Source organism: Crocodylus siamensis, chromosome 11, assembly GCF_052110815.1.
Source record: "Crocodylus siamensis isolate JL-2025a chromosome 11, ASM5211081v1, whole genome shotgun sequence".
In the NCBI taxonomy this organism is placed as follows: Eukaryota; Metazoa; Chordata; order Crocodylia; family Crocodylidae; genus Crocodylus; species Crocodylus siamensis.
This window is the reverse complement of record NC_143405.1, coordinates 4,735,220-4,759,361: the sequence shown is the minus strand read 5'-3', so window position 1 is coordinate 4,759,361 and position 24,142 is coordinate 4,735,220. Positions and strand designations below refer to the sequence as shown.

At 57.1% G+C, this 24,142-nt stretch overlaps 1 protein-coding gene across 1 annotated transcript in view; it reads left to right on the top strand.

Moving 5' to 3' along the window:
- The window catches only part of NOTCH1 (notch receptor 1), a 63,892-nt gene that overhangs the window by 15,011 nt on the left and 24,739 nt on the right, over nt 1-24,142 (top strand). Inside the window, exons 3-8 of the mRNA XM_090021306.1 lie at nt 17,060-17,322; nt 17,897-18,235; nt 21,791-21,913; nt 22,288-22,521; nt 22,831-22,986; nt 23,122-23,307. Of these exons, the coding sequence (XP_089877432.1) occupies nt 17,060-17,322; nt 17,897-18,235; nt 21,791-21,913; nt 22,288-22,521; nt 22,831-22,986; nt 23,122-23,307 (1,301 nt within the window). The remainder of the gene's footprint in view (nt 1-17,059; nt 17,323-17,896; nt 18,236-21,790; nt 21,914-22,287; nt 22,522-22,830; nt 22,987-23,121; nt 23,308-24,142) is intronic.

Below are 24,142 nucleotides of genomic sequence, written 5' to 3'. Positions count from 1 at the left end.
AGACGGCCCCTTCACGGTGCCTGCTGTTCCTAATAAAAGGTGGGTTTCTAAGGAGCGCTGCGGAAGAATGTGGGATAGCTGCCGGAGGGCAGAGACTTCCCTATTGTCTGGTCTCAGTCAATAAGGCTTCATGTTGACACAGGGATTTTTGCAGGCAAAAGGTGTAGAAGCCACAGTCTTCCCCCCGCACTTACTGTTTCCTTGGTTAAACAGGACAACAACCAACATATCAGGCCCAGAGGAAACGGTCGTCTTTTTGAATGTATTTATAATCGCTCCAACATTGTTCAGCGAGGGAGGGTTTTGTTGCCAAATAACTATTTTAAGGGCTTTTTTTTTCTGCACTCTTAAAAAATACAGCTTCCCCCTGGGCTTCTGGGAAGAGAGAAGTTTGACCCGTGTCTTCCTCTTGCATTCTTGCTCTCTGTGTCTCTCCTTATTTCTGCAGCTTATTTCACTTCCCCAGACAAGTGCTGGCACTTTCAAAAGCAGCCTGCGACTTCGCACAAGTCGCACCAGCTCACAGCGGGCCCTGTGCTTCGTGGGCATGTACGTGCTTTTGAAAATGCCACCGTCGTCCTTTTTATCAGTCGGGACCGAATGCAGCTCTCAGTGACTGCTCAGATCTCACTTCGGGGTTTTATGTTTTAGAGGTCAAGTGTGTTCTGCGTGGGACTCTGTCATATATGGAGATCAGACGGTTTCAACGTCCGCCCAAAATGTAGGTGGAGTGAATATGGAAAAAGAAAAGAAACGAATGGAGTGCCCATTTCCCCCTTTGGTGACATGGTGGCATGGCCAGCGCTGAAGTTCGTGCCGCGGTTCTTTGGCTCGGCCGGCACGAGGATCCTCCTGGGTCCAGGCCAAGCAGGGGCACCTTCTCACTTGGCTCTCCTGGGGTGATGGCTGCCGGTCGCTTAATTCTCAGAGAAGTGTGAACTTTGCAAGTGGCGTTGAATGATGATAATATAGGTCATGAAAAGCCACAGCACATACGGCCCAGTGAGACGGAAATTTCCAAGATTAATGATTTCTAGAGCTAGTGGAGAAAGAAGTAAAAGCATCGCGGGGATGGTTCTGAAAATGTTTGCCTGCCCTATCCAAATTTCAACATTGCTTTTTGGGGGGGTTTTTTGTTTTTTAATGTTCAACATTTAAGACATCGGGTATCCAGGTTGCAGCCGTATTGGTCTAGAGGCGAAAGGAATCTGAACCTGTGGTAGAGGCGATATCTTTTATTAGACCAACTAAAGAAATGTTTTTGCAAAAATCGAGTTGGTGTAATAAAAGATATCACCTCTACCACGAATGCTGGTACATTTAATGCAAAAAATTCTTGCACCGTACTAACGTTTCAGGGGCATGAATGGCCAGTGAGAACTTGTGCTGAAAGCCAATGCTTGAACAGTGTGCAATGCTCTTGTTTTCTCATGTTGCACTTTGCCTGGGAAGCCATATGGCCAGCTTGTGTGGGTCAAGCTCTTGAGTGATATATTAAAGTTAGACCATGTGTAATCGAGTTATCAGCCTGATCCTGTAACCTCTGACCACCCAAGCTGGCCTTAGTCATATAATTAACATTAACAGGGACAACTTGGCTGACTATTAGGCCCTCACTCTTCCCAAATGAACCCACAGAAGGGTCTATGCCCCTGCTCTTTGGGCAGGCCAGGCCAGGGGATCAGTTAAAGTCAATCCAGGACCCCACATTAAGCCCTGACTCTTTTTTTCGGAGGGGAGGTTGCATCAGAAGTGTGTTTACATCCGATGTTGCCAAAAGCATTTTGTTTCAGAGGCGCTGAGAGTGAAGGATCCCTGATTAAATTAATTTAATCTTCCATTAAACATTGCCAGAGCATTCCTTAGGCTTGGGGGTTTTCTTGCAACATGGGTAAAGTGCAAATAAGGTAGGAAAACACTTGATGAAGAGAGATGTTGTCTTCATCAGCAACAGCAGTACTCTGCAGATTTATGCTGGCAGAGGATGTGATAGAAAATTGTCAGGAAAAGTAGTAGCGCACACTCTTGTGGGTGGGAATTCAGTGATTTTTCTCTTGGCCTTTTCATTAGTCAGTCTACATTTTGTATTGTGAATGAATCCCCAGGACTCATCATCCCATTGAAAGGAAAATTACTTCCAGGTAGTCATCTAACATCATTGATGAATAGCTGGGACACTTTGCTTGGTAATTGGATTATATTGTTTTTCATTACAATGGGAACTTTGATTCCAAAACAATCCTGGCTAACGTCTGCCTACAAAATGACCCAAGACTTTTTTTCCCCCCACCCCCTCTTCTTCTGCAGGGAAGAACAGCAGCCCTCATCTCCTTCTGTTTCCTTCCTTATAAACATTTGTGGGTCTGGGAATTGCTTTTGGTTGCTTTCAGATTCAAGTCTGTCCTAAATCTCAATTAGGTGGCATGGGCTAGGTAAGACAAACTTCAAAGCCTGCAGAGTGCAATTTGGCGTTTAATTAAAAAAAAAAAAGACTGCAGATGCTGCTGCCTGCTTTCTATAAACCTCTGTCACTCATAACTTGCTGTTTAGCCAACCTCTGTCATTACTCTTTTTTTTAAACCTAGCGGGCATCCTGGAGTGTTTAATAAACTCTGCACGGGTGGGAATTTAAAGCAAAAGGGACTGGTTCAATTTAGCGTGGTTGTTCAGCAGCCGCGGTTCCCACGTTGTTGTTTGCTTTGAATTTTCTTTCCCTGCCGGGGTTGGTGAGATTCAGCAGTTGGAAGAGGCGGAGGTGGCGAAGGCATGCCACAGGAGGAAGTCCTGCCAGGGAGTCCCTGGAGCCCGGGGCTGCTAGGAGCAAATCTGCGCCTCTGGGTTTGGGAGCCGGGGTGACCCAAGCCCGGAGCCGGTTCCTTCGTCCTAGCTGCAAGGAGAAACAAAGGAGAAACATATCTGCGGAGTGGGTGCTGGGCAGGATGAAGTGCCGTGGCTTTGTGTTGTTTCCTGCTTTTATTTTCCTTTTGTAAATGGATGTGCGAGGGGCTCAGCCCATGGCCCCCGAGAGAGCCACGGACTCGGTCTTTCAGGCTTCCTCCAGGCCCAGGTCTCCGTGGGCCTCAAACCTTGTGCCCCAGGGCCCCTCTCCAAACGGAGATTAGGAAAGACAATTTTGGAGCAGTATCCCCCCAGCCCAGGGCTGTGCAAACCCCTGGCCCTCCCCGTCAGCCGGTGACAGCCTGTAGCTGATCGCCTGTAGCTAGCTGGTTGGGATTTGAACCCGTGACCGAGGAGTGACAGGCCCTGCGTCCTGTTATCCTTTGATTCCTTGTCCCCGGCTATTCTTCTTTACACACTTAATTTCTTTAAGGATTTGTTGAAAGGCTTGAATGTGCATAAGGCTGTCCAGGATTATCCAGCACCACTGAATTGGCTTCTAACTCTTGACCTGTCTCTTCTGACACCTTTCTCCCTCCCCCTCCTCCCCTCTCCCTTGCCTCTTGCTATCCTGGGAACCTACAGCAATGATTGTTCAGTTTTTCAACGGATGCATAAGCCAGAAACCACTGTGAAAACTGCAGGTGAAGTTTCAAAGTAACCCAATCCTAAGCCTGCCGTGTCATCCTCATTATGAGCAAGGGCTTATGTTTCCCCAGAAGAGAGCTGGGCTTGAACAGAAGCGGTGTGGTTGGTTTAAAGAGGCAGGTGTTTGTGCGACGCCTCTCCGGCCTCGCCGTGCTTGTGCGACGCCTCTCCCGGCCCGACCCTGGCGTTTGGAGGGTGCTCTTTTGTGCTCGCCAGCAGCCGGAGGGAGGGGGAATGGAAAAGGGAGCGAGGTTTGAAACGGGCGCTTTGTCTGCCCCGCGCGTTCACAGTCTCCCGCCGGCGCGATGCAGCCTGCAGATGGGCTCTCGGGGAGCGCCGGTCGCTCTGGGCTCGGTCTGTGCGGAGCAGGCGTCGGAGCGAGGCGTCCTGCCGTTCCCCAACCCCGCAGCCTCGCCGGATCCCGACCACTGCCAAGTGCCCGGAAGGCTTGGTCGGAAAACCCTCCGATTTCAGTGCAAAACCTCTCCCAGGAGAAACTCGGAGCAATGCATGAGACCCTTCGCCCCCTCAGCTGTTGTCCAGCCTCGGGCTTTTGTGGCTCCGAAAGAGGGAGGCTTTGCTCACATCACCCCCACGTGCTGCACTAGACTGTGCCTTTAGCTCAAGGTAGGAGGACGAGGAGGCAGTCTGCACGAGGGCGTCCCGCTGGCCTGCCCTCGCCAGGGGCATCTGTAGGAGGGTTGGGTCTCAGCTCCCCGTCCCCAGCAAGACTGAAGCCCTGATGGGGCAGAGGTATGACGCTGTCTCTGCCTCGAGGATATTACGGCCTCAATGGACGAGGAAGAGGAAGGGCAGATGGGCACAAGCAGGCTGGAGAGAGTGTGTCAGAGCTGCTGAGTCCTTGCCCAGTGCCTTTGCTGTCCTTGGTCCCCTGGGTCCTGGTGACCCCTGCCTGGTGGGTGAGGATAATCCCTAGAAAGCATCCTTGTCGGAGCCCGGCTGGGGCAGGGAGGGTTGGAAACCGGCCGCTGTCCCAGAAGGGCTGAGGGAGGGCGGCACGCCAAAGCCGTCTTTCCTTTCCACCGGCAGGCAGTGCCCAGATCAGCGGGGGCCTGGTTTGCACACCCAGGCTTGGAAAGCAGGCCCAAAAAGGATGCATCAGGCTAAAGGGGAGACAGAGAGATCGTGTCCCCCTGCCTGACCCGCTCTTGCTCTTTGCTTTTCCACTGGGACCTATTTGCTCCTTTGGCTCCTAGCAGCAGGAAGGGCTGAGCTAGCATCCCTTGCTCTGTCTGCAGTGTTTCTGGCTGCCACCTCCATTTCCAGGTTGTAATTAAGCTGATGGGAGGCTTCCAAGATCAGCTCCGCTGACGCATGGATGCCAAGCTGCCATGTAGGCGGCGATCGCAGGTGTAGCCCCCGACGGCACTCCTCACGGGGGTCGGAGGTGACCGCCGAAGCGGGCGCAGGCCCTGCGAGGGCCCTTGCTATGCTGCTGGGCATGTCTCGCAGACGAATGGCGTTTTCTCCCTCCGTGAACAGCAGGTGAGCCAGGACACCAAATGGAGCAGGGGAAAGCCACCCTGCCTCCCTGGCCCCCAGAGGAGCTTCCCTGTGTCATTGGCACTTTGTTTGCATTGAGGAGCCTCCGTCGAGATCAGTGCCCACGTAACATCCAGTCCCGTAGCAGAACAGCCCAGGGTTTATTCAAACGGAGAGGCACGCGGCTTGGTTCCTGTGCCTGTGCCCCCAGTGAGAGGATTCAACAGCCACGAAGCCAGCAGCATAACTGAACAGATAACTCGGCTCTGCGTGTGCTTTCTAGTAAGAACTGCAGGAATGGCTTGGGCCAGAGAGCTGTTTTATGTATGTCGAGCAGCATTTGCAAGATGTCTGGTCTAGTTCCTGTTCAGGGGCGTAGTAAGGACAGTTATTCTTGCTATCGGAGCGCTAACGGACTTGAATGAACTGGTTTGTATGGATGCCTGCCCGCTGCCTTCCACTGGGTGGAAGGACAAGGGATCCAGGGGGTGATGGAGCCGGCTCTGCAGCCCCAGGCCGGCCAGTTGCATTGGCCACTTTGTCTTGTGCCCGGATTTGCACGGACCACTTTGTCCAAATCTGCCTGGGTTTGCTTGGGGCTGTCGTTGCCTGGTTTACAGATGCGTTTTAGGCAGGACACGACTTTCCATGCTGGCTGGGTAGAAGCAGAGCTCCCAGCTTGCAGGTGCATGATTTCTGCCGTGTCTCCCAGGTGAGGCAACGTTGAGAGAGCCAGCAGAGGGAGTGATGGAAACCATAACAAGGATGCCCAGATGCTGCTTTGACCGTGATTTACGTTCAGGGCACCCAGAGCGGTCCTCCATGGGAAAAGCTGGCTGAGGATTGAGAGCTGCATGTAGAAATGGCTGAGGACTGAGAGCTTTGATGCAGCCAGAGATGTCCCCTTCGCACAGCAGCAGGGCTCACCTGCGGTTGACATTGGAGACCTCCTCTCTTGCCAATGCAGAGCCTGGGAGACCTGCCGTAGGTCCAGCCCCCCATGGCACTGACTTGTCCCCGCCGTCCCTTGGAAATGGAGGACCCAATTCCTGCATCCTAGAGTTTTGATGTGTTTCTAGGGCAGGTGATAGTGCTGCTTTTATTACTTGGTGAGTACGTCTGGCTGTAGACTTTGAACCCAGGCGCTTGGTGTAGACAGGTCAATCATTAAGCTGCATAAGATGGTGACCGGGGACCTTTTTCTACCAGAGCACCTGGAGTGCAGGAGGGCACCTGCAATCCGTGGGGCTTCAGGGCACCTGGAAGCAGGCAGCTGAGGAGCAGGAGGGGCTGGCAGCTTGTGGCAGATGCCAGCTGCGGAGCAGAGTCCTGTCACCTGCAGACACCTGGGAGTGTTTACTGGGAAACTCCCGGCCCCACTAATTAATTCAGAGGCAGGCCCTAATTAGAGATACGACCCTTCCTTTCTCTGCTTTCCCACGGTGCTTTCACCTTGGGGAAAACAAGCAGGGCAGTTTGTTTCCCGCAGATGAGGGTTAGGAAGAGGTTACTCCAGCGATGGTGTCAGAGATAAGCAGGTCCCTGGATGCCTGGCAGGGGGAGGCACCCGCCTTCCCCGCCCCCCCCCAGCTCTCCCTGCCCCTTGCCACGCTGAAGGCCCCTGGACGAGAGCGGAGGTACGTCCACGCCTGCAGCTTGCGCAGACCTTCCCGGCTTCGCTTTGTGCCGGCCAGTTGCAGGGGCCGCTCCCGGCATAGCCGCAGCAATCCAGAGCTCAGCGTGGCTGTGCTGCCCAGCTTTTGTATTTTTTGAGTGATTGATTGATTTTTTTTTTTTTTTTTTTTTTTTAATTTCCCAAGTCAAATCAGCCAAATCGGTTCCAAATCCACGCGAGTCATTCAGTCACCAGATGTGGCCCCAAGCATCCTCCACCCCTGTCTGGGACTTCAGATACTGCCAGATCCTTTGGCGGGCATCCTACGTGCAGGCCCAAGCCTAGAGACTTGGGGTCTGGATGCCCTCGGGGTTTGCTTGCTCTCGGCTGTGTGGCCGCAGGAGCAAGCTGGGGGGGAGTCTCCCATGGCCATAAAGTCGGCGTGTAGCCGAGATCCTCCCACTGGAAGTGAAAGTGGGAGGTAAGCTGTGCATTACCTTGGTCAAGGTGCTACCCCTTGCCACATCCATGGTTTTCCCCTGCCAGTAGGAAAACCACCTTGGTGGTCATGGTATTTCCCTGGCAGGCGCTGCCCAGCTGAGAAGCATGGTACGTAGCCAAGGGGTTAGCACGTGCTGAGCTCCCTGCTGCTGTGGCTGTGCTCCCCACAAGCCCCCGAGCTGGCCTGGGGACGTCTCCACCAGCTGCAATGCAGACATACCAGCTTCTGCTGCCTTGCAGCCAGTGGGGCACCCTGGATGAAACGAGGCTCGCTTGCTGCTTCCTTGACTGCCGGCTTGAGCTCGTGTCTGGGACGTGGAGCTCATGCCAAGGACGTCGATGCTTCCCATGCATCCAGCTCCCACAGCGAGAGTTTGCCATCTGAGCCCACTTCAGCCCAGGGGCCAAGTCCTGGAGACACTTAGCGGAGGCAGCAGTGCCCAGCTTGTCTCAGGACCAGGCGCTGAGCGAGGGGCAGGGACAGGGCACAGGGGTCTTCACCTGGCAACCGAAGGGAAGCATCTCATGCTAGGAAGGCTGGTGGTTTGTTGGGTCTCTGCTGCAGTGATGCTGGCAGATGCAGGCTGGAGCGGGGGGGATTTAGCAAGCCCCTTGCTGATTGTACTGCACCCACCTGCCCGTCTACCCGCCAGCAGTGATGGGAAGGCGAGGGGTCCCACTGTGGAGGGTGCACATTGCTGGGGGCTGCTGCTGGGCATTTCTCAGCAGCCTGCTCTGGGCTTCCTCTCCCACCAGCTCTGTTTTGGGGCTGGGAGGCTGTGAGCAGAGGAGGGTGGTGGGTTGTCATCTGTCCCTGCAGTGGCAGATGGCAGCTTAGCACCAAAAGGAAAACAGCAAAACTCTGAATTAGCCGGGGGGGAAAGGTCACAGAAACATCTGCCTGAAGATGCTTTCAGTGGCTGCATTTCTATAGAGGCAGAGCGTGTGGGGGACAAAACCTGTTGCTGGCCGGGTGGGGGAAAGCCCAGCACAGTGGAAATATTGAAAAAGGGGAACAAAGGGAAAGGCGCTGTTTGTCGAACAACAGACACGGAAGAGACTTTGGCAGCCGGCCGCTCTGGGCCCCGGGGGCTGTGCTGGGCTCTCCCCTGTCTTGTGACTGACTCGCCGCCGTTCTCGCCGAAACCGGGCTGCGATGCTCCAGGGGCCGCGCTGACACCCGATGTAGGGAATTGCAAGTCATTTAGCTCCAGCGGAGTTGTGCCTGCTGTCCCCTGATGTGCCCCTATTGCAACTGCTTTGTGTGCATCTGTTCTGCACACGGTTGGCACCCGTGTGCGTGTGTGCATACTTGTGTGTCACGGCACCCAAGCAGTTCCCCATCGGTGCACAAGTGATTCCACACAGTTGTATGGGCAGTAGGTATAGGAGTGGCCTGCCGCAAGCTTTCACTGTTGTTTGAGGTCTGCCCAAGCCTGGGGTAGATGCAGCCAGCGAGCACGGGCCAGGAGGGGCAGAGTATGATATGGGAGTGTGGAGACGGGAGTTTCTGACCCCGTAACCCTCTGAACAAGTCTCTTCCCCTTTCTGCATTAAGGGGGCAGTCGTGGTACCCTGCTCCCCAAAGCACGTGGAGATGCGCGGATGCGTTGCTGCATGGATGCCACCCCCTTCTCTGACGCGGAAAACTGTGTCTAGAAAATGTGGCAGAAGCGTGGCCTAAAGGAAGGGTAAAGGACGGACCTACTTGACCCCGCACCTTGTCGTGGGACTTGAACCCTCGGCCTCCTTGTGACCTTGCTGAATGCCAAGAGGAAACCAGAGCCAGGCGCTCAGCTGTACCACGCCACCACCGCGTGCCCGCTGACGCCCATGGCAGACCCGGCGTAGCATCAGCATGTCTGTGTGGGCTGGGAGATGGCTGTCTTATCTGCGTTCCTTTAGGTCTTATCCTTGCTTCAGTCGGTCCCACACGATAACATCAGTCTCATTGGGCGTGGATGGGTTTGAAGATAGCTCCTGAAATATGAAGGGGATTTTAGGGGCACCCTTATCACCCATCCCTCGCCCCCATGGGATGTCAGCCAGGCTTCTTCCTCCTTTCCCAAAGCCTCCCTGGGTCCGGGCTGCTACCAGAAGGGGCGGCTCTCAGGTTGCCCTTGCCTGGTGCACGCTTCAAGTTGAACTATTTGACGCCTCTTTGCGAGGTTAGTGAGTAAATGGAAATGTTTTGCAGCAGCTGGCTTGCTTGGATGGGTGGGGAGGGGAGAGCCTTGGTATTTTTAGGTGTTCCTGTTTGATTTGGGAACAGGACGCATCTCCGGTGATGTGTTGATGAGGTTCCCGGTGAAGCGCCGAGGTCCTAGAATTGGCGATGAACCTGCAGTCGTTTCAGCGAGGAGCCAGGGGCTGGGGAAGTGCTGGGCTGGCTCAGTCCTTCGCCCGTGATTTGTTTTCTAGTGCTTGAGAGCTAATGCGTAACCTGGACTCGCTTAGCTCCTACGAGGCTGAGGGTAGTGCCAGGACGAGCTCTGCGGAGAGCGGGGGCAGCAAAGGCAAGTCTCGAGCAGTGGGGCTGGAAGGGAGCTCCAGCGGTCACGTCTCGTCCACCCCCTGCCTGAGGCAGGGTCGGCCCTGTGCAAACCCCCCGAACAACTACCTAAGACGACCCTCAACCCCGACACCGCACAGACCTAACACCCGAACCTGCCGCGGGGAACCACGCGGCCAGTGCTGCGCTTCGCTGAAATGTCAGTGTACGCTCGAGAGATCCCAGGTGGAGAGCCATGCCCTCTGCTCTGGAGGGAGGTGAAACCCCCTGACCACGGGGTACCGTTCCTTCCTGACCCCGGATATGGCATTGGTCAAGACCCTCGAGGCTGCGACCTCCAGCTTTGCTCCTAGCAGGAGAATTGGCACACCCCAGTCCCCAGCCTTAGCTCCACCCAATGCCCAGTGCCCTGGGGAGGATTAAAAACTCCCTGACAAGTATGGCAGAAACATGACAGGGAGAAGTATGGAAAACACCCGTGGTATTAAATAGGCTTAGCTACACCTACGTCATATCCCTGCCCAACGTCTGCTCGGACACCTCCAGTGACGGGGAGTCCACGGCTTCCCTAGGCATCTATTCCACTGCCTCGCTAGTCTCACGCTGAAGAAGTTTTTCCGAATATCCCGTCTAAACTTACTTTGCTGCAACTTGAAGCCACTGGTCTCCATCCTCCCCTCTGTGGCAAGAGTGAAAGGTGCTTTCCCTCCTCTTTGTGGCAGCCTTCAAGTATTGAAGGCGGCTGTCGTGTCCCCTCTTAGGCACCCGGCTCCTTCAGCCTCTCCTTGTAATACTTGCCTTCCAAGCCCCTGATCATCTTTATTGCCTGCCTCTGGGCTCTCTGACTTCCCCATGTCTTTTTTAAAATGTGGAGCCCAGAACATCCAGGTAGGACCCCGGGTTGGCTCCAGTGCTTGGTTTTTGTCACGGGGCACGCCATGCTCCTCTCCCAGAGGTGCTGCGACACAGCAAGGGCAGGGCTGCCAGTACAGCCCAGGGAAGCGAACCGTGCCGCTGCCCGTATACATGTGGTCTGATTTGTCTTTTGGCTTTGGAGCTGCAAGGTTGCACTTGAACCACGCCTTGAGTTTTCCTCTGGACGAGCAAGGACTAGAAACGGGACTCTCTGTAATGCGGGCTGAGATGCTCAGCTCCTCCCGGACTAGCAAGAGCTGGCGCTGGAGGGAAGGCACCAGGCTCTGGGTGAAATCCCGAGTACCCGGCCTATAGTTCCCATTCGCTGCAGCGTTCCTCCCTCCTGTTTTTAAGATCTGGCCCTGCAACTGCTTACACGCGTGAGCCGTGTCACTCGGTTGCACAGATTGGGGCTTGCAGCCCGCAGAAGCTGGTGGCTTTCGGTGACAAAGTGACTTGCTTGTCAGGGGCTGTGAAATACTGCTGCAGACTGCACTCGGGACCCTCTGCAAGTGTGTGAAAACCAGGCAGGGGGGTCAGAGTCGCTCCGGATTCCCAGCGAGCCGGAGAAAACGCTGCCCCCCCTTACTCTGTGGCTTGTGGAAGAAATCGGCTTAATTCGAGAGAGGTTTTATTGCCTGAACCTGAGACGTTTTCCCCTGGACGGCAGATGGGAATGGCATCAGCTTGCCTCCAGTCTTGAGAGAGAGACACACTGAGATTCTCTCTTTCTTCCCCTGAATTGGTTTTGATTGTTCAGATTCAGCAGTTGCAGGGAATTAGGCCATTATCCTGCAATTGGATCTGGGCAGATGGGTCTTTGCGTCTTGTGTGGAGCCCTGAATGGGTCTAAGTCGCTGTAACGTGAACCTGGGCCATTGCATTGATTTCAGCAGGAACAATGCCAGGCAGGTTTTGTTTGGTTGGGTTTTGCTAAAAACTGGCTTTACTGGTATTTTTTATCCCCTCTCTGTCTGTGCCTGGAAGTACCTGCTGCAACAAGAAAGAATTCAAAGATGCTCCCACCACCAGGGCTTTCTTGTCCTGCCTCTTCCCTTGCATCCATTCCCTCTTTCAAAGCTGAGCTTCTCACACGGGCCAAGGAGGTAAATGCTTTACTGAAACAGGTGCTCGGTGCTGAATCGCGGGCCAGAATGTCTCTGATTGCTGCAAACAAGCTTTAAAAAAAAAAACAAAAAAAAAACCTGCGAGCAACATACAAGTTTCCACCAAACTTCCAAGGTGAAAACCCAAATCCAGCAACTCGAGCCCCACTGGGCAGCGTTTGCAAGTGCTAGAGGGCCCAAAAGTGAGTTTGACAATAAATGGGTTGTGACGGTGGCTTTATTGTTCTCTGTGTGGAAAAACGCTGAGGTAAAAACCAAGAGTGTGAAAACCCACGGGGTTTAAAACTTTCTGTAGTGTCAAACCTTCCCGCACTGCTAATGATCTACAGTATTGGTAGTAATCTAAGCCGAGACATGTCCTGGCTGAGAATGAGCTGCGTAAGCTTTAGAGACCCTCGAGCATTTCCACGGTATTAGTTTCCGTAGAGGTTTAGGACCCACGGGGACCCTTCTGGTTTGACCTCCTGCCTGTCGCAGGCCCCTGGATTGCATCAGGTGGCTCCTGCATCAAGCCCCGAACTGCCGATGGAGCCAGAGCCGCTCCTTTAGCAGCACATCGAAACTTGAGCTGAGGTCTGCCGATGACAGGCGCTCTCGCGCCCCAAGGTACGCTAATTAACACCCCCGCTTTCAAAACCCTGTGACATTTCTGGCCTGAATTTGTCTGGCCCCGGCATCTTGAGATGCTGCTAACAAGAATCGAAACTGGAAATGGTCTGAAAGCTAATTGTGTGGGTGGGCTCTTCTCCCAGGGGTTTTCCTGTAAGCCTTATTTAAAAATCCTGACCCGGCCCCGCCACGCACGGTGCAGAATCCCAGTTGCAGAATTACCGGGCACCAGCAAGACCAAAATCCCTCCTGATGCAGTCACCCCCGGACCGAGCTGAGTGCCAAGGGGAGGGCGGCTGGCGGTAGCAGGAAGCTAGTTTCCAAGATGACTCTTAGGATGAATTGGTCGCTGCAATTCAGTCCATCCTGAGCTACAAAATCCTCCACCCCCCCTTGCCAGCCCCATTGAGGCACCGCGGGAGTCGTGCACATGAAGGCACCGCTAGGCAAGCCGGAGACTGTTTCACAGCCTTTTCCTAGCGACCGTCTATTTTCTTTTCTCCCCCCTTCCTCATTTTCCTCCCTCTCTCTCTTTCATACGCAGCGCATCGGGGTTTTTGTCTCTTCCTGGCCAGGCTGAACGCGGCCGAGGCTTCTCGACACTTGTTGCAAGCAACTGCAAGAGCTCGGAGGATTGTTTAAAAAAAGAAAAAGAAAGAGAGAAAAAAAACCGGGGGTGGCTGTGGTGGGGGGGGAGGAAAAAATGGTGGTTTTTTAACAGATGACTGCACACGTTAGCAGCTTACACTCGGCGTGCCTCCGCCGGCCCTCTGGGATGGAGAGGAGGGGAGCACGGCACAAAGGCCCCTCTCATCAGAACAGCAGGCTTCAGACCCAGCCTGTTTGAATTCCCCAGCGCAGGGATGCAGTGCAGCCACCCAGAAGTCCACTTCTCTCGCCGCTCCCCGAGCTGCGCCCCCCCTGCCCACCCCAGGCAGCCCTGGCAGTTTATTGGCCGGCGGGGCACGCAGCAGCTGCCGTCCCCTCATTAAGATGCACACCTGCTCTGCACAGCCCTTTGTGTGTCCAGCAGATGCCCTGATTTATTATTATACACATTTTCTTTTTCATTTGGCCGGGATAATGCCATCTCATTAACTCAAAATGTCTCCGAATCCTGACAAATTCTCACACAAGCCCCAACAATGCCAGCAGAATTGGGTTAAAAAAGGAGGGGGGGACGGCGGGATGCAAGCTCTCGATGAGTTCCTGCCTCTCTCTGCCGTTCGAGTGGCTCCCGGGCCCCTGGGTTTTCAAGCGGCCCCGAGTCGCTGGAGGAATCGGCCGGTGTTTCTTAAACTCTTGGGCTGCTTCTGGTCTGACCGGGACTCTGGTGCTGTGTCGTGACAGGGCTTCGTGGAGCGGTCCTGTATTCGGGAGGGGAAGGTGGTTCAGCTCGGGGTGCTTCTAAGGGCCTGATCCTCCATCCTCTTGCAGATGGGAGGCTCCTGGCAGCTTGGAGCTGCTGAATGTGCCTGTTGGTGACAATTTAGCTTGTGCACAGTAGTGCCCAGAAATCCCACTCGTCCCTAAGGGAGCTTGTAAGTCAGGCAGGACACGACAGGGGAGCAAACCTGGCCAGGGAAGGGTGCTGGGGGGTGCCCAGGAACGGGGTGGAGGAAAGCAGAGGCGCCCACCTGCCCCTTTGCCCAGCCAGTTCCCTGAGCTCTGGGCCCAGGTATGCGGGCAACAGCGACTGGCCACCCACCCTGTGAAATCAAACCCTTTCCCCAGGGCTTGTGTCTTTATGGTATGCCCTTGACTGTTGCCGAATAACCTGATGCAGGAAAGACCTTGGAGGTGGACATGGACAGCAGGGGCCAGGCGCAGCCCTGGGGAATGCATGTGTCAAAGCCAGGTGGCCCCTGGCATCTGCAGGAACGAGCCAGCGGGAGGGCAGGGGCTGGCCCAGAGTCCTCCCTTTCTACCACCCCCTGCTTGCACCGGCAGCGCGGACTGTAGCCACCCCCTTGGCTCCTCGGAGAGACGGTTTCTCCCGGGGTATGCGTTAACCCGTGGCACCAAGGAGGTCTGGAGACTGCAGAGCCATACGCACTTTTGCTTAGGGCGCGATCTTGGCCCCATTCCTCGGCCCCGTATGGCATCCTGGGGGGGGTTGAGGGGCCTGCTTAGCATGAGGGACTAAGCTGCATGGCCCTTGTCTCCTCCTTGCTCCAGGGCCCCCCACCGTTCCCCCCCTCACCCCCTCCCTTCCCAGTGCTACGGCAGTAAATGCTCTCCATGAGCAGCACATTCCCCTTTCCCAGCACCTGGCTTGTTTTTCCAGCAGCCAGTTGGCTCAGACCTTTTGGCTTCTGGTAACAGATGGCCGAGCCAGTGGCCATTTCATGGGTCTTTTTCTTTTATTTTTAAAGGCCGTTGTGCAGAGATAAGGATCAGGCTTGTGTTTGGGAGGCAGGGCCCTCCCCTGGTTCAGAGAATAACTTTGGGAAGGGCTTATTTACAAGGAGGATCTGGACAGCTGTTTAGAAAGCCAGGGATGTCTGAGGAAGCATATCCCCACCACACCTGTTACCCAGAGATTTGTGTACTGGAGGGAGAGACAGGTCTGACTGGCTGCTGCTGGGCCACGGGATGCTGCGGAGGGTAGGATAATGGCTGGCCCCTTACAGAGCCAGAGCATTTCTGAGACAGGGGCTTTTGCAGCCCTCCTTGGCCCTGTTCCATCAAAACACCTGAGTGCATGCAGCGCTGGGATGCTAGGCTGGGTCCTGTTGTTGTAGCTGGCATTACTTAGGCAGGCACTGCCCCATGCATGGTCAGAGTGCTCAGTTTGCCAGAAAGCAACACAGCCCTGATGAAGCGGTCCCTTCCCATCCCCTTTCTAGCTGCAAGTGGCCACAGCCTTTGGACAACAGTGGGACTGGCCCTGAAAGCCTAGGTGGGCATTTTGAGAGCAGGCAGAGGCTGGGCATCTTCAGATCTGCCTCATAATTCAGGGAAGGGCAGGGGCTCAGTGTGCCCCAAACAGGGCACTGTGAGCACTGTGCCAACCCTGCTGGGGTCTTACAGTTGCAGACTGGCTTGTTCAGAGCTTGTCAGCCCACTGGGTCACATCCACCCACGCCAGTGGCCAAGTGCTTATAGGACCCAGGGGTACACGTACACACCGATATCTACCCTTTCATGCACTGCAACTGCATGTCTGGGTCTGCACTGCACTGGGCTGGGTCTCAGGACTTTTAAAGACTTTTAAAACTTTGCAGTGCATGAAAGGGTAGATATCGTGGTGTGTACATGTACCCCTGGGTCCTATAGCACTTGGCCACTGGCGTGGGTGGATGTGACCTTGGGAAACTCCATGCCTCCATTCCCCCATCTGTAGCGTCCCTGAGCTCCTTTGAGATCTGCCAGTGAAAAGCACAGAGCCAGCGCAAGGTGCTGTCTCCCTGCAGCTGGCGGGTTAGCGCCTGCTCTTGAATCCCTGCCTCCTCTCTTAGGGTGAAATTCAGCCCCGTGCAGAGGAGCTGGCATGCAGCTCAGAGCAGGGCTTATGTAGCATGTTTTGCTGTCCCTGCATAGGGAGGGATCTTGCTTGGAGAGGAGCACATCTCACACCTAGATATCAGCTGTGTCGGTGCCTGGCGGATCTGGCTCGCAGGCTGGCATTCCCAGCCAGTTTCCCCCTAAGAAACAGCCCCTGACATCTCGGATATTGATTGGGGGCAGGGCAAGGGGCTGGAGTTCATCCTTTCTTCCCCGTTCTCCCTGCTCGGGTGGTTTGGGAAGGGCAGTTCTCGCTGATCCCAGGCTTTTATCTACTTGGCTGCACTTTGGCGAGGCGGGGTGGAAGGCCTTCTTCCCCTCTTTGCAGTCCGGGTGATTTATGGCATGCTTGCACTCTGGAAAATGCTGGGGACAGGTGGCAACGACCAGAGTGGGGTCAGCACAGCGGGGCTGGGAAAGAAATTCCTGCGAAGCCAGAGGCCTTCTGGAGAGCTGGCAGCTCCGTAGGTTGCAGGCCCCAATTCTCCTTAATGCAGGGCACAAGGGACATCTGAGATGCCCAGAGAGGGATGTGATGGGGGAGAAGGGAACTGTGACCATGCATGCAGGGCTCACCCTGAGAGAAGGCAGCTGGGTGCTGCAGGCGAGGGCTGGAGCAGGAAGGGCAAACTCCCGTCCCAGGCGGGGCCCCAAAGCCTTGTCGCTAGATAGCAAGATGAGGGGTGGGAACCGCTAGACAGAGCTCACCATTTCCTCCTTCCGGTCTCCTGCATCACCAGCATGCGTTCAGTCCCCTCGAGGCTGCAGCTGGGCTTGTCTGGGTGTCCGGCTGCTGGAAAATAGCACCTTGTCCTTTGGAGCTGGTGCAGGCTGCGCCGTGCCCAAGCACTGCAGAGTGCTTCTGGGCATTCGCTCGCCTTGCAGATCCCTCATCCACTGCTACGGGCTGGAGATGCCCCTCTGGGGTCACGGGTCCAGCTGTGACTTCACTTTTTGTGCCCTGGCAGTTACCAGGGAACGTGCCCAGGGCTGGGTGCTTCCAGCACCTGCCGACACAGCCCGGACCACCCTTGGCTCTTAGGGTATCTGGCCCGTCCAAGAGCTCCCCTATTTCATAGATTTCATAGACATTAGGGCTGGAAGGGACCTCGGGAGATCATCGAGTCCATTGCCTTAGCCTCAGAGAATTTGGGGATGAGAAGTGTGCCCTTGCTGTCTCGGGGTCACGGGTGGCTCTGACTCCCTGTCCTTTGCTCTCCCCAGATGTAATGTTGCCCACGTGGGCGAGCGGTGCCAGCTGCCCAACCCCTGCCTCAGCTCCCCCTGCAAGAACGCCGGGACCTGCCACCCCGTCGTGCGTGGCAGCACCGTGGACTACACCTGCACGTGCCGGCTGGGCTTCACTGACAGCCTGTGCCTGACACCCGAGGAGAACGCCTGTCTCAACAACCCCTGCCGCAACGGGGGCACCTGCGACCTTCTCACCCTCACCGAGTACAAGTGCCGCTGCCCGCCCGGATGGTCAGGTAGGGCCAGGAGTCAGCAGAGCCCCGGGGGGGCTGGGTTGGAGCCCAGCACAGAGCAGGGCAGCTTCAGTGCCAAGCCCCCCTCGACACAGAGACTGGGGGCCGTGGGTTTGGCACAGCCCCCGTCTTGCTTGCTAAGACCCTCCTTGCAGCCTGGAGGCCGCTACTTAATCAAGGGCAATGGGGCCTGGCAGAGAGATGCTGGGCGCTGCCCCTTGCATCTCACTGCCCGAGGGCACTGCTTGCAGACCTAAATCTGCTCCCTGCCGTGGAGCTGCAGGCTGTGGTACAGGCAACCAGGGCTGCAGCTGTTGTCGCGTGCCTTGCATGGATGTTGTAGGTCCTAGCTGGTGTCCAGGCTTGTCTGCCACGTGTGTGCAAGGTGCCCGGGCTGCCTGCTGCGGCTGGGGTGCTGCCTGAGCAGGGATGAACGAATGCAACGGGCCTCGATTGATGGTGGATTCTAGTGGGGATGCGGTGACAGGGCCCTGGAGTTGCAGCTGCCTGGGGTTCCTCGGTGCAAAAGGCCTCGAGAAGGGCCCTTCCCATGCCCATCTTCTCTGCTCGCCCCCAGGTAAGACCTGCCAGCAGGCTGACCCCTGCGCCTCCAACCCCTGCGCCAATGGTGGGCAGTGCGTCCCCTTCGAGGCCCACTACATCTGCAAGTGCACGGCCGGCTTCCACGGGGCCAACTGCAAGCAGGACGTGAACGAGTGCAGCCTCTCGACCCCCGTCTGCAAGAACGGCGGCATCTGCACCAACGAGGTCGGGACCTACCAGTGCTCCTGTAAGCCTGCCTACACTGGCCAGAACTGTGAGCTCCTCTACGTGCCCTGCAACCCCTCGCCCTGCCAAAATGGTGGCACCTGCCGCCAGACCGGCGACACCACCTACGACTGCACCTGCCTCCCAGGTACGTGCCTGCTCGCTCAGATGAGCCTTGGGTCACCAGCTCCGGGCTGGGCTGTGCCCTGGCACTGACTCCTTGAGAGACCTCAGCGAGTCCCTGAGGGTCGGGCTCTGGTTTCACGAGCGTAGCTGAGAAGCTAAATCCTGAGAAGCTAAAACCAAGTGGGCAGAATTCATCCTTTTTTACTGGAGCCCAGCCCCACTGCAGTGCCACGAGGTCCCCTGGGGCCGGGGCAGGGGCTGAGCTGGCCCAGCCACGTCCCTGACCTCAGGGGGATCTTTTGTTTCTATCACCACGCCGCGCTGTGGTCAGAGTTTGTGGCTGGGGGAGAGCAGGTGTAGCCTGGCTCCGCCACGTGACACCTCTCCCCAGCTTCCTCCCCACATCAGTGCAGGGAGCCCCGAGAGACGGAGCAAGGCAGCACGGGAGTTTCCTGCCTGCCGACAGCCCGATGGCATCTCACTTCTCCCTCCGACCGGCCTCCTCCACCTGCCTCCGGCAGACCTGGCAAGAGGAAGCATCTGCCCCCTCCCTGGGAAAGGCAGTACCGGCTGCTGGAGGCGCCTGGGAAATCTTTGATGGGTGCAGGGGGAGGCCCGAGGGTTTGCAGCTTCCTGTTGTCACCAGCAAACCACCACGGCTAGTGAGGAGAGCAGTGAATAGGTTCTTGGGACCTCCTGCTTTTCAGCCCTGCCCCCTCTCCTGGCTCGCTTTGTGGCCTCAGTGGCCTCTTCTGTAAAATAGGGAGAAGGGTGGTACCGGGGCTGGATGCAAGGTCCGGCTGCAGGCCCAGGCACTCCAGAGGAAGGGGTAAGGCAGACGGCATTGGGGTCGTGGGCCCCGCGCCAGGTCTGCCTCTGCTCCGAAGCCGGAGGGCTGAGAGGTCTCCTGAAATGGCTGTTGCTGTTAGTGCCCTGGATAACCTTGATGTGCATAGCAGTGTGCAGTCCCGGCCAGAGTTTCCTGCTCTTTCTGTGCCTTGCCTGCCTCCCAGGCCTGGGCCAGAGCCCCTTTCCTTCACCCTTACAAGAAGTGCAGGGGGCTCCAGTAGCCGCATGCAGAGCGGTTGCTGCCCATATCTGTGGGCAGCAGGAACACCCATGGGAAGCAGGCAGCTCCGTGGCGTCTGCCTGGCAGGGGTGAGTTGCCCCAGCAAGGGCCTGGGAGAGGGGAGAGGGATGGTGATGCAGGGACCCAAGTGGTACGTGCAGTGATTTGGGGGAATGGGTCCTCTTGGCCCCTGGCAGGACAGGACAGGAAGGCCTGGGCTCTGGGACCCGCAGCCACGGCCGCAAGGCACTGAACTGCTTTGCCAGGGGTCAGACATGACCACGGCTTATTGCTGACCGCTCTCTGGGGCCAGGTGCTGACCTCGGCACCTCCCACGGATGAGGCCCGGCTGAGACGTGTCTGGCACGGCAAGTGTGCACTGTCTTTCTGGCAGGGGCCTGTAGGATTGGAGGCCATTTCTCGTGTTAAGATACCACTTGATGTACCGGTATGCAGCGTGGCAGGGCGTCAAACAATGTCCCCTTTCAGCGTCGAGAGAGGCCTGTTGGCCTGGCTCTCAGGAGCCCCGAGCCCATCTCATCTGAGCTATCGAGCCAGCTCTGCCACATGTAACCTTGCATTTAAAGCAGCTGCCGCGCTCATAACTTATTCAGCTGGTTCAAAAGGAGTTAATCCCGGCATCGGGAATGCTGCAAGCTATTGCCATTCAGCTGCTTAAAAACGAGGAGCAAATCAACCTTATCTGCTTTGGACTGGTCCCAGCAACCATAAATAGTTGGTTATTGCTTTACATATGGGCCAGGCCGGGCGGTGGAGTGAGGAGAACAAGGCTGTCATTGATAGAGAGATGCGGGACGAGCCCGGGGCTGGGAGCCGGTGGGTCCCGAGTTCTAATCCTGCCTGTCACTCCCCCTCTCTCTGGCCTCAGTGTCCATGCCCCGGGTCTGTGGGGTGTAAACCAGGGGTGATGGAGCTAATGTGCGTCTCTGGGCCTGTCAGGGACGCTGTGGAAGGGGTCTGGTGGGATAGGCAGCCCTTTGGAAAGCCTGCCCCTTGAAGAGTGCTTGCCTGGATGAAGCAGCAGCAAGGAAAGCAAAGCATGGCTGTCTGGGGGCTGTGGCTGGGGTCTTTGCTGGCACAATGAAATGAAGCCAAGTATTAGCGCCAACACATGCAGGAGACTGGCCTCTCCCCTGAAGCTCGGACATCCCTATCCTGAGCTGTTCTCTTGCCTGTGCGGAGCGGCCTTTTGGATACACAGCGAGTCCCAGTTAGGTTGTGCAGCTGGTTGTGGGAGGTTTAAGCCAGTGGCCACCTAGTTAAAATACAGCGCCTGGCACAAGCCGCTGCTGACGCAGCACGCCGGTTTGGGGAAACCTGTTTGATTGCAAACCGGAGGCGGGATCTTCCTGCACCTGCGAAGTGCAGCTTCCGCCTGGCCCCCGCTCCCTGCAGCCCTGGCTGTGCTGCAGGCTGTTTACAGTCAACATAGGACGTAACCTCCTAAGAAGGACAAGCACCTGCTGAAAATGTTCGGGCACTGGGGGGAAGGTGACTGCCAGACAGGATCTGAGCATCCCAGGGAGCAGGGACCGTGCACATGGGTTCTGCCGCTGGATGAAGGGGGTGAAGAAGAGAAGAGCCTCGCCCGGGGCTGGAGTCAGGCAGGTGCACACCTCAGTTTAAGCATCTCAGGGATTGAGTCCTGTTTCATCAGCCCCCGCCAAACGGATAGGAGCTGGGCAGCTCTGCCAGGCAGGCCTGGCTCATAGAAGGGCTCACCCCGTGGCCCCGGCGGCTGCAGCTTGGCTAGTGACAGCGCGTGCGCCTCGCTGCAGCGAACCTGCTTCTCATCAGTAAGCCTGCGAAGGCAGCCGGGGCAAAGATGAAATGCAGCGGCTTTCTTCAAAGCCGGGGAGAGAAGCTCTGACGGGCTGCGCACGTTAATCAGTAACTGCCAGCGGCCGGCCTGCCCCGGGGCAGCTCGCTGGCACCTGCGCCGTGAGGTTTGCTTGTTCGTTATTGCGCTAGATGAATCGTTAGCTGGGCGCTGTCTAGAGAGGCCGGTGCCTCTGGAGCACCGGGGCAGAGCAGGGCCTGGCACTGACCCTCGCACCTGCTGCTTCCCCAAGCAGGGCTGAGCCGCAGCCGTCGGGTGGTGCTCGGCCCCGATGGCGTAATTAGGCTGAAGTCACGCGGGGTAGGCCTGATCTTGATGGGTCTCAAGCCATGGTAATGCCATTAGGTCTCCGTTTGATGTACGGGCTGCTGGACAGTCCCGTGAGAAGCCACGTGCCCCGGAGCGGAGCCAAGCAGCAGCTTATGGCAAAGTGTTTGTAGTGGAGTAGGGCGCTGTAGTGGATGGAGCCGACCCCAAACCCTACATCCCACCCGCTGCCCTTTGGTCTGGGGCAGCCGATGTGTATCTTAAGGCATGAGCGTGCAAACGGCCCCACGCACTCCTCGTGCAGCCGCAGATGGCGTGTAGCAGCCGGCACCGCTGCATCGCGAGGCCGGCTGGTTTAGATGCCTCCTTTCCTCCTCCAGGCTTCACCGGGCAGAACTGCGAGGAGAACATCGACGACTGCCCCGGGAACAACTGCAAGAATGGCGGTACCTGCGTAGACGGAGTCAATACCTACAACTGCCAGTGCCCTCCCGAGTGGACAGGTACCGCCGGGATACGAGAGCACGCGGGCCTGGGTGGGGGTAGGGGTAAGCACAGAGTCTGGGCAGCAGGAGACCGGCTCTGCTCCAGCTGAGACACACGGCAGTGTTTTTCTGAGCTGGAAAGGGAGCGAAATCCACCCAGCAATCCACCTACGGCAGATTTTGAGTCATCTCCTGCCTCCGGCCATGCTGCAGAGGGTGGCAAAAGTCCCCTTGCCTTGTCTCTGGGCAGGCTGCCCATGTCACGGGGGGCAGGAAGCATCCTTCCTGACCCCAGTGGGGGAACGCCCAGCGTCTGCGCAGGAGCACGCGAGTGGGGTGCTCCGTGTTAATACGTCAGGCCTCACCGGTGCGCCGCCATCCCTGCCCCGCAGGCCAGTACTGCACCGAGGACGTGGACGAGTGCCAGCTGATGCCGAATGCCTGCCAGAACGGGGGCACCTGCCACAACAACCACGGCGGCTACAACTGCGTCTGCGTCAACGGCTGGACTGGCGAGGACTGCAGCGAGAACATCGATGACTGCGCCATGGCCGCTTGCTTCCAGGGTGCCACGTGTCATGACCGCGTGGCCTCCTTCTACTGCGAGTGCCCGCACGGCCGCACAGGTGAGGGCCGGCTCGGGCGGCTGACCGCTGCTCTGTAATCCTGAGCTCTGGGATAGGTCTGCTGGAGGCAGGGGGGTTCCCTCAGGGAAGAATTTGACCCTCCGTCTGCAGCCAGAAAGAGCAGGCGGGTCCTGGGACACCTGGGTTTCCCCTCCCACCCTTTATCTTGTATTTAAACTGTAGCTGTTTGGGGAGGGATATGTCCCATGCCATGCACAGCAGGGCCGGGGTGCTGAGCCGGCCTCTGGGCACTGCCACAATGCTTGCACCCGAGCCGGTCCAGAGACGCTGATGTGCGGTACTCCGCAGGCTTGTTGTGCCATCTGGACGATGCCTGTATCAGCAACCCCTGCAATGAGGGCTCCAACTGCGACACCAACCCTGTCAACGGCAAAGCCATCTGCACCTGCCCCTCCGGCTACATGGGTCCGGCCTGCAACCAGGACGTGGATGAGTGCTCCCTGGGTATGTGCATGGGCTGCTGGGCAGCTGAGACTGGCAGCGGGGTGGGGAGGGCATCGCGCAATGCAGCTGGAGATCCTAGACCTCACAGTTGCAAGTGTCCTAGATGCTTTTATCCAAGGTGTTTCTCATCGGTAGGAGCCAACCCCTGTGAGCACGCTGGGAAATGCATCAACACGCAGGGCTCCTTCCAGTGCCAGTGTCTCCAGGGGTACTCGGGCCCCCGCTGCGAGATCGATGTCAACGAGTGCCTCTCCAACCCCTGCCAGAACGATGCCACCTGCCTGGATCAGATCGGCGAGTTCCAGTGCATCTGCATGCCAGGTGGGCACCCGGGCCAGCCTTGCTCTCTCCCCTAAGCCAAGACCTGCCGTTGCCTCTGGAGCTTTGGTCTGGGCACCTCGTGCATTCAGGTTCAGGTGTGGAATCGGGGCTGTGGCTTAGCGGCGAGGATGACCTGGCAATCCACATGTTTTCAAACTCGCCATCAGTGGTGTGATGGGGTCTAGGGACCGTGGCTAGTTGAGGCTTTCACAGCAGCCGTCCTGGCTGGGTGCTGGTCCCCCCTCCAGCTGGGGGTTGCATAGCTAAACCTGAGAACCAGCTTTGAAGGCCAGCCCTGCCCCAACCCAGGTGAGCTGGTTGGGCCCTGAGGGTCTGATCCAAAGGCTGTTGGCAGGTGAGGGACCTCAGCTGGCCTGTCCTGCCGCTGGTTTGTTGACTGATGAAACTCAGAAGCAGCCTGCCCTCCGGCACTGGTTTTGCATTCAGCAAAGAAACCTTGCATGGAGATGCCATGGGCCTGGGAGCACGGCAGAGACAGGGGAACGGGGAAGGGCCGGGGTGTGCAGCCGGCAGGGATCAGACCAGGAAACCCTTTAGTCCAGGGCCAGCGGGAAAATGGCCAAAGCCAGCTGCTTCCAGGGAGGGAGCTGGCAGCCCCAGCACTGGCCCATAGAGAAGGCTGCTCCCTCACCCCATCAGCCTTCCCCTCGCCCAGCGGGCACTCTGACCCTGCTGTGCTAGGGGAGCAGTGGGTACGTACCCCGCAGCAGAGCGGGCTGCTCTCCCTCCGCCCAGCCCGTCAGCACCGCGAGCCCACCCCGTGCCTGGCGCAGCAGACCGTCTCCCCTCCACCCCCGGGCTGCGGCCCTGCAGG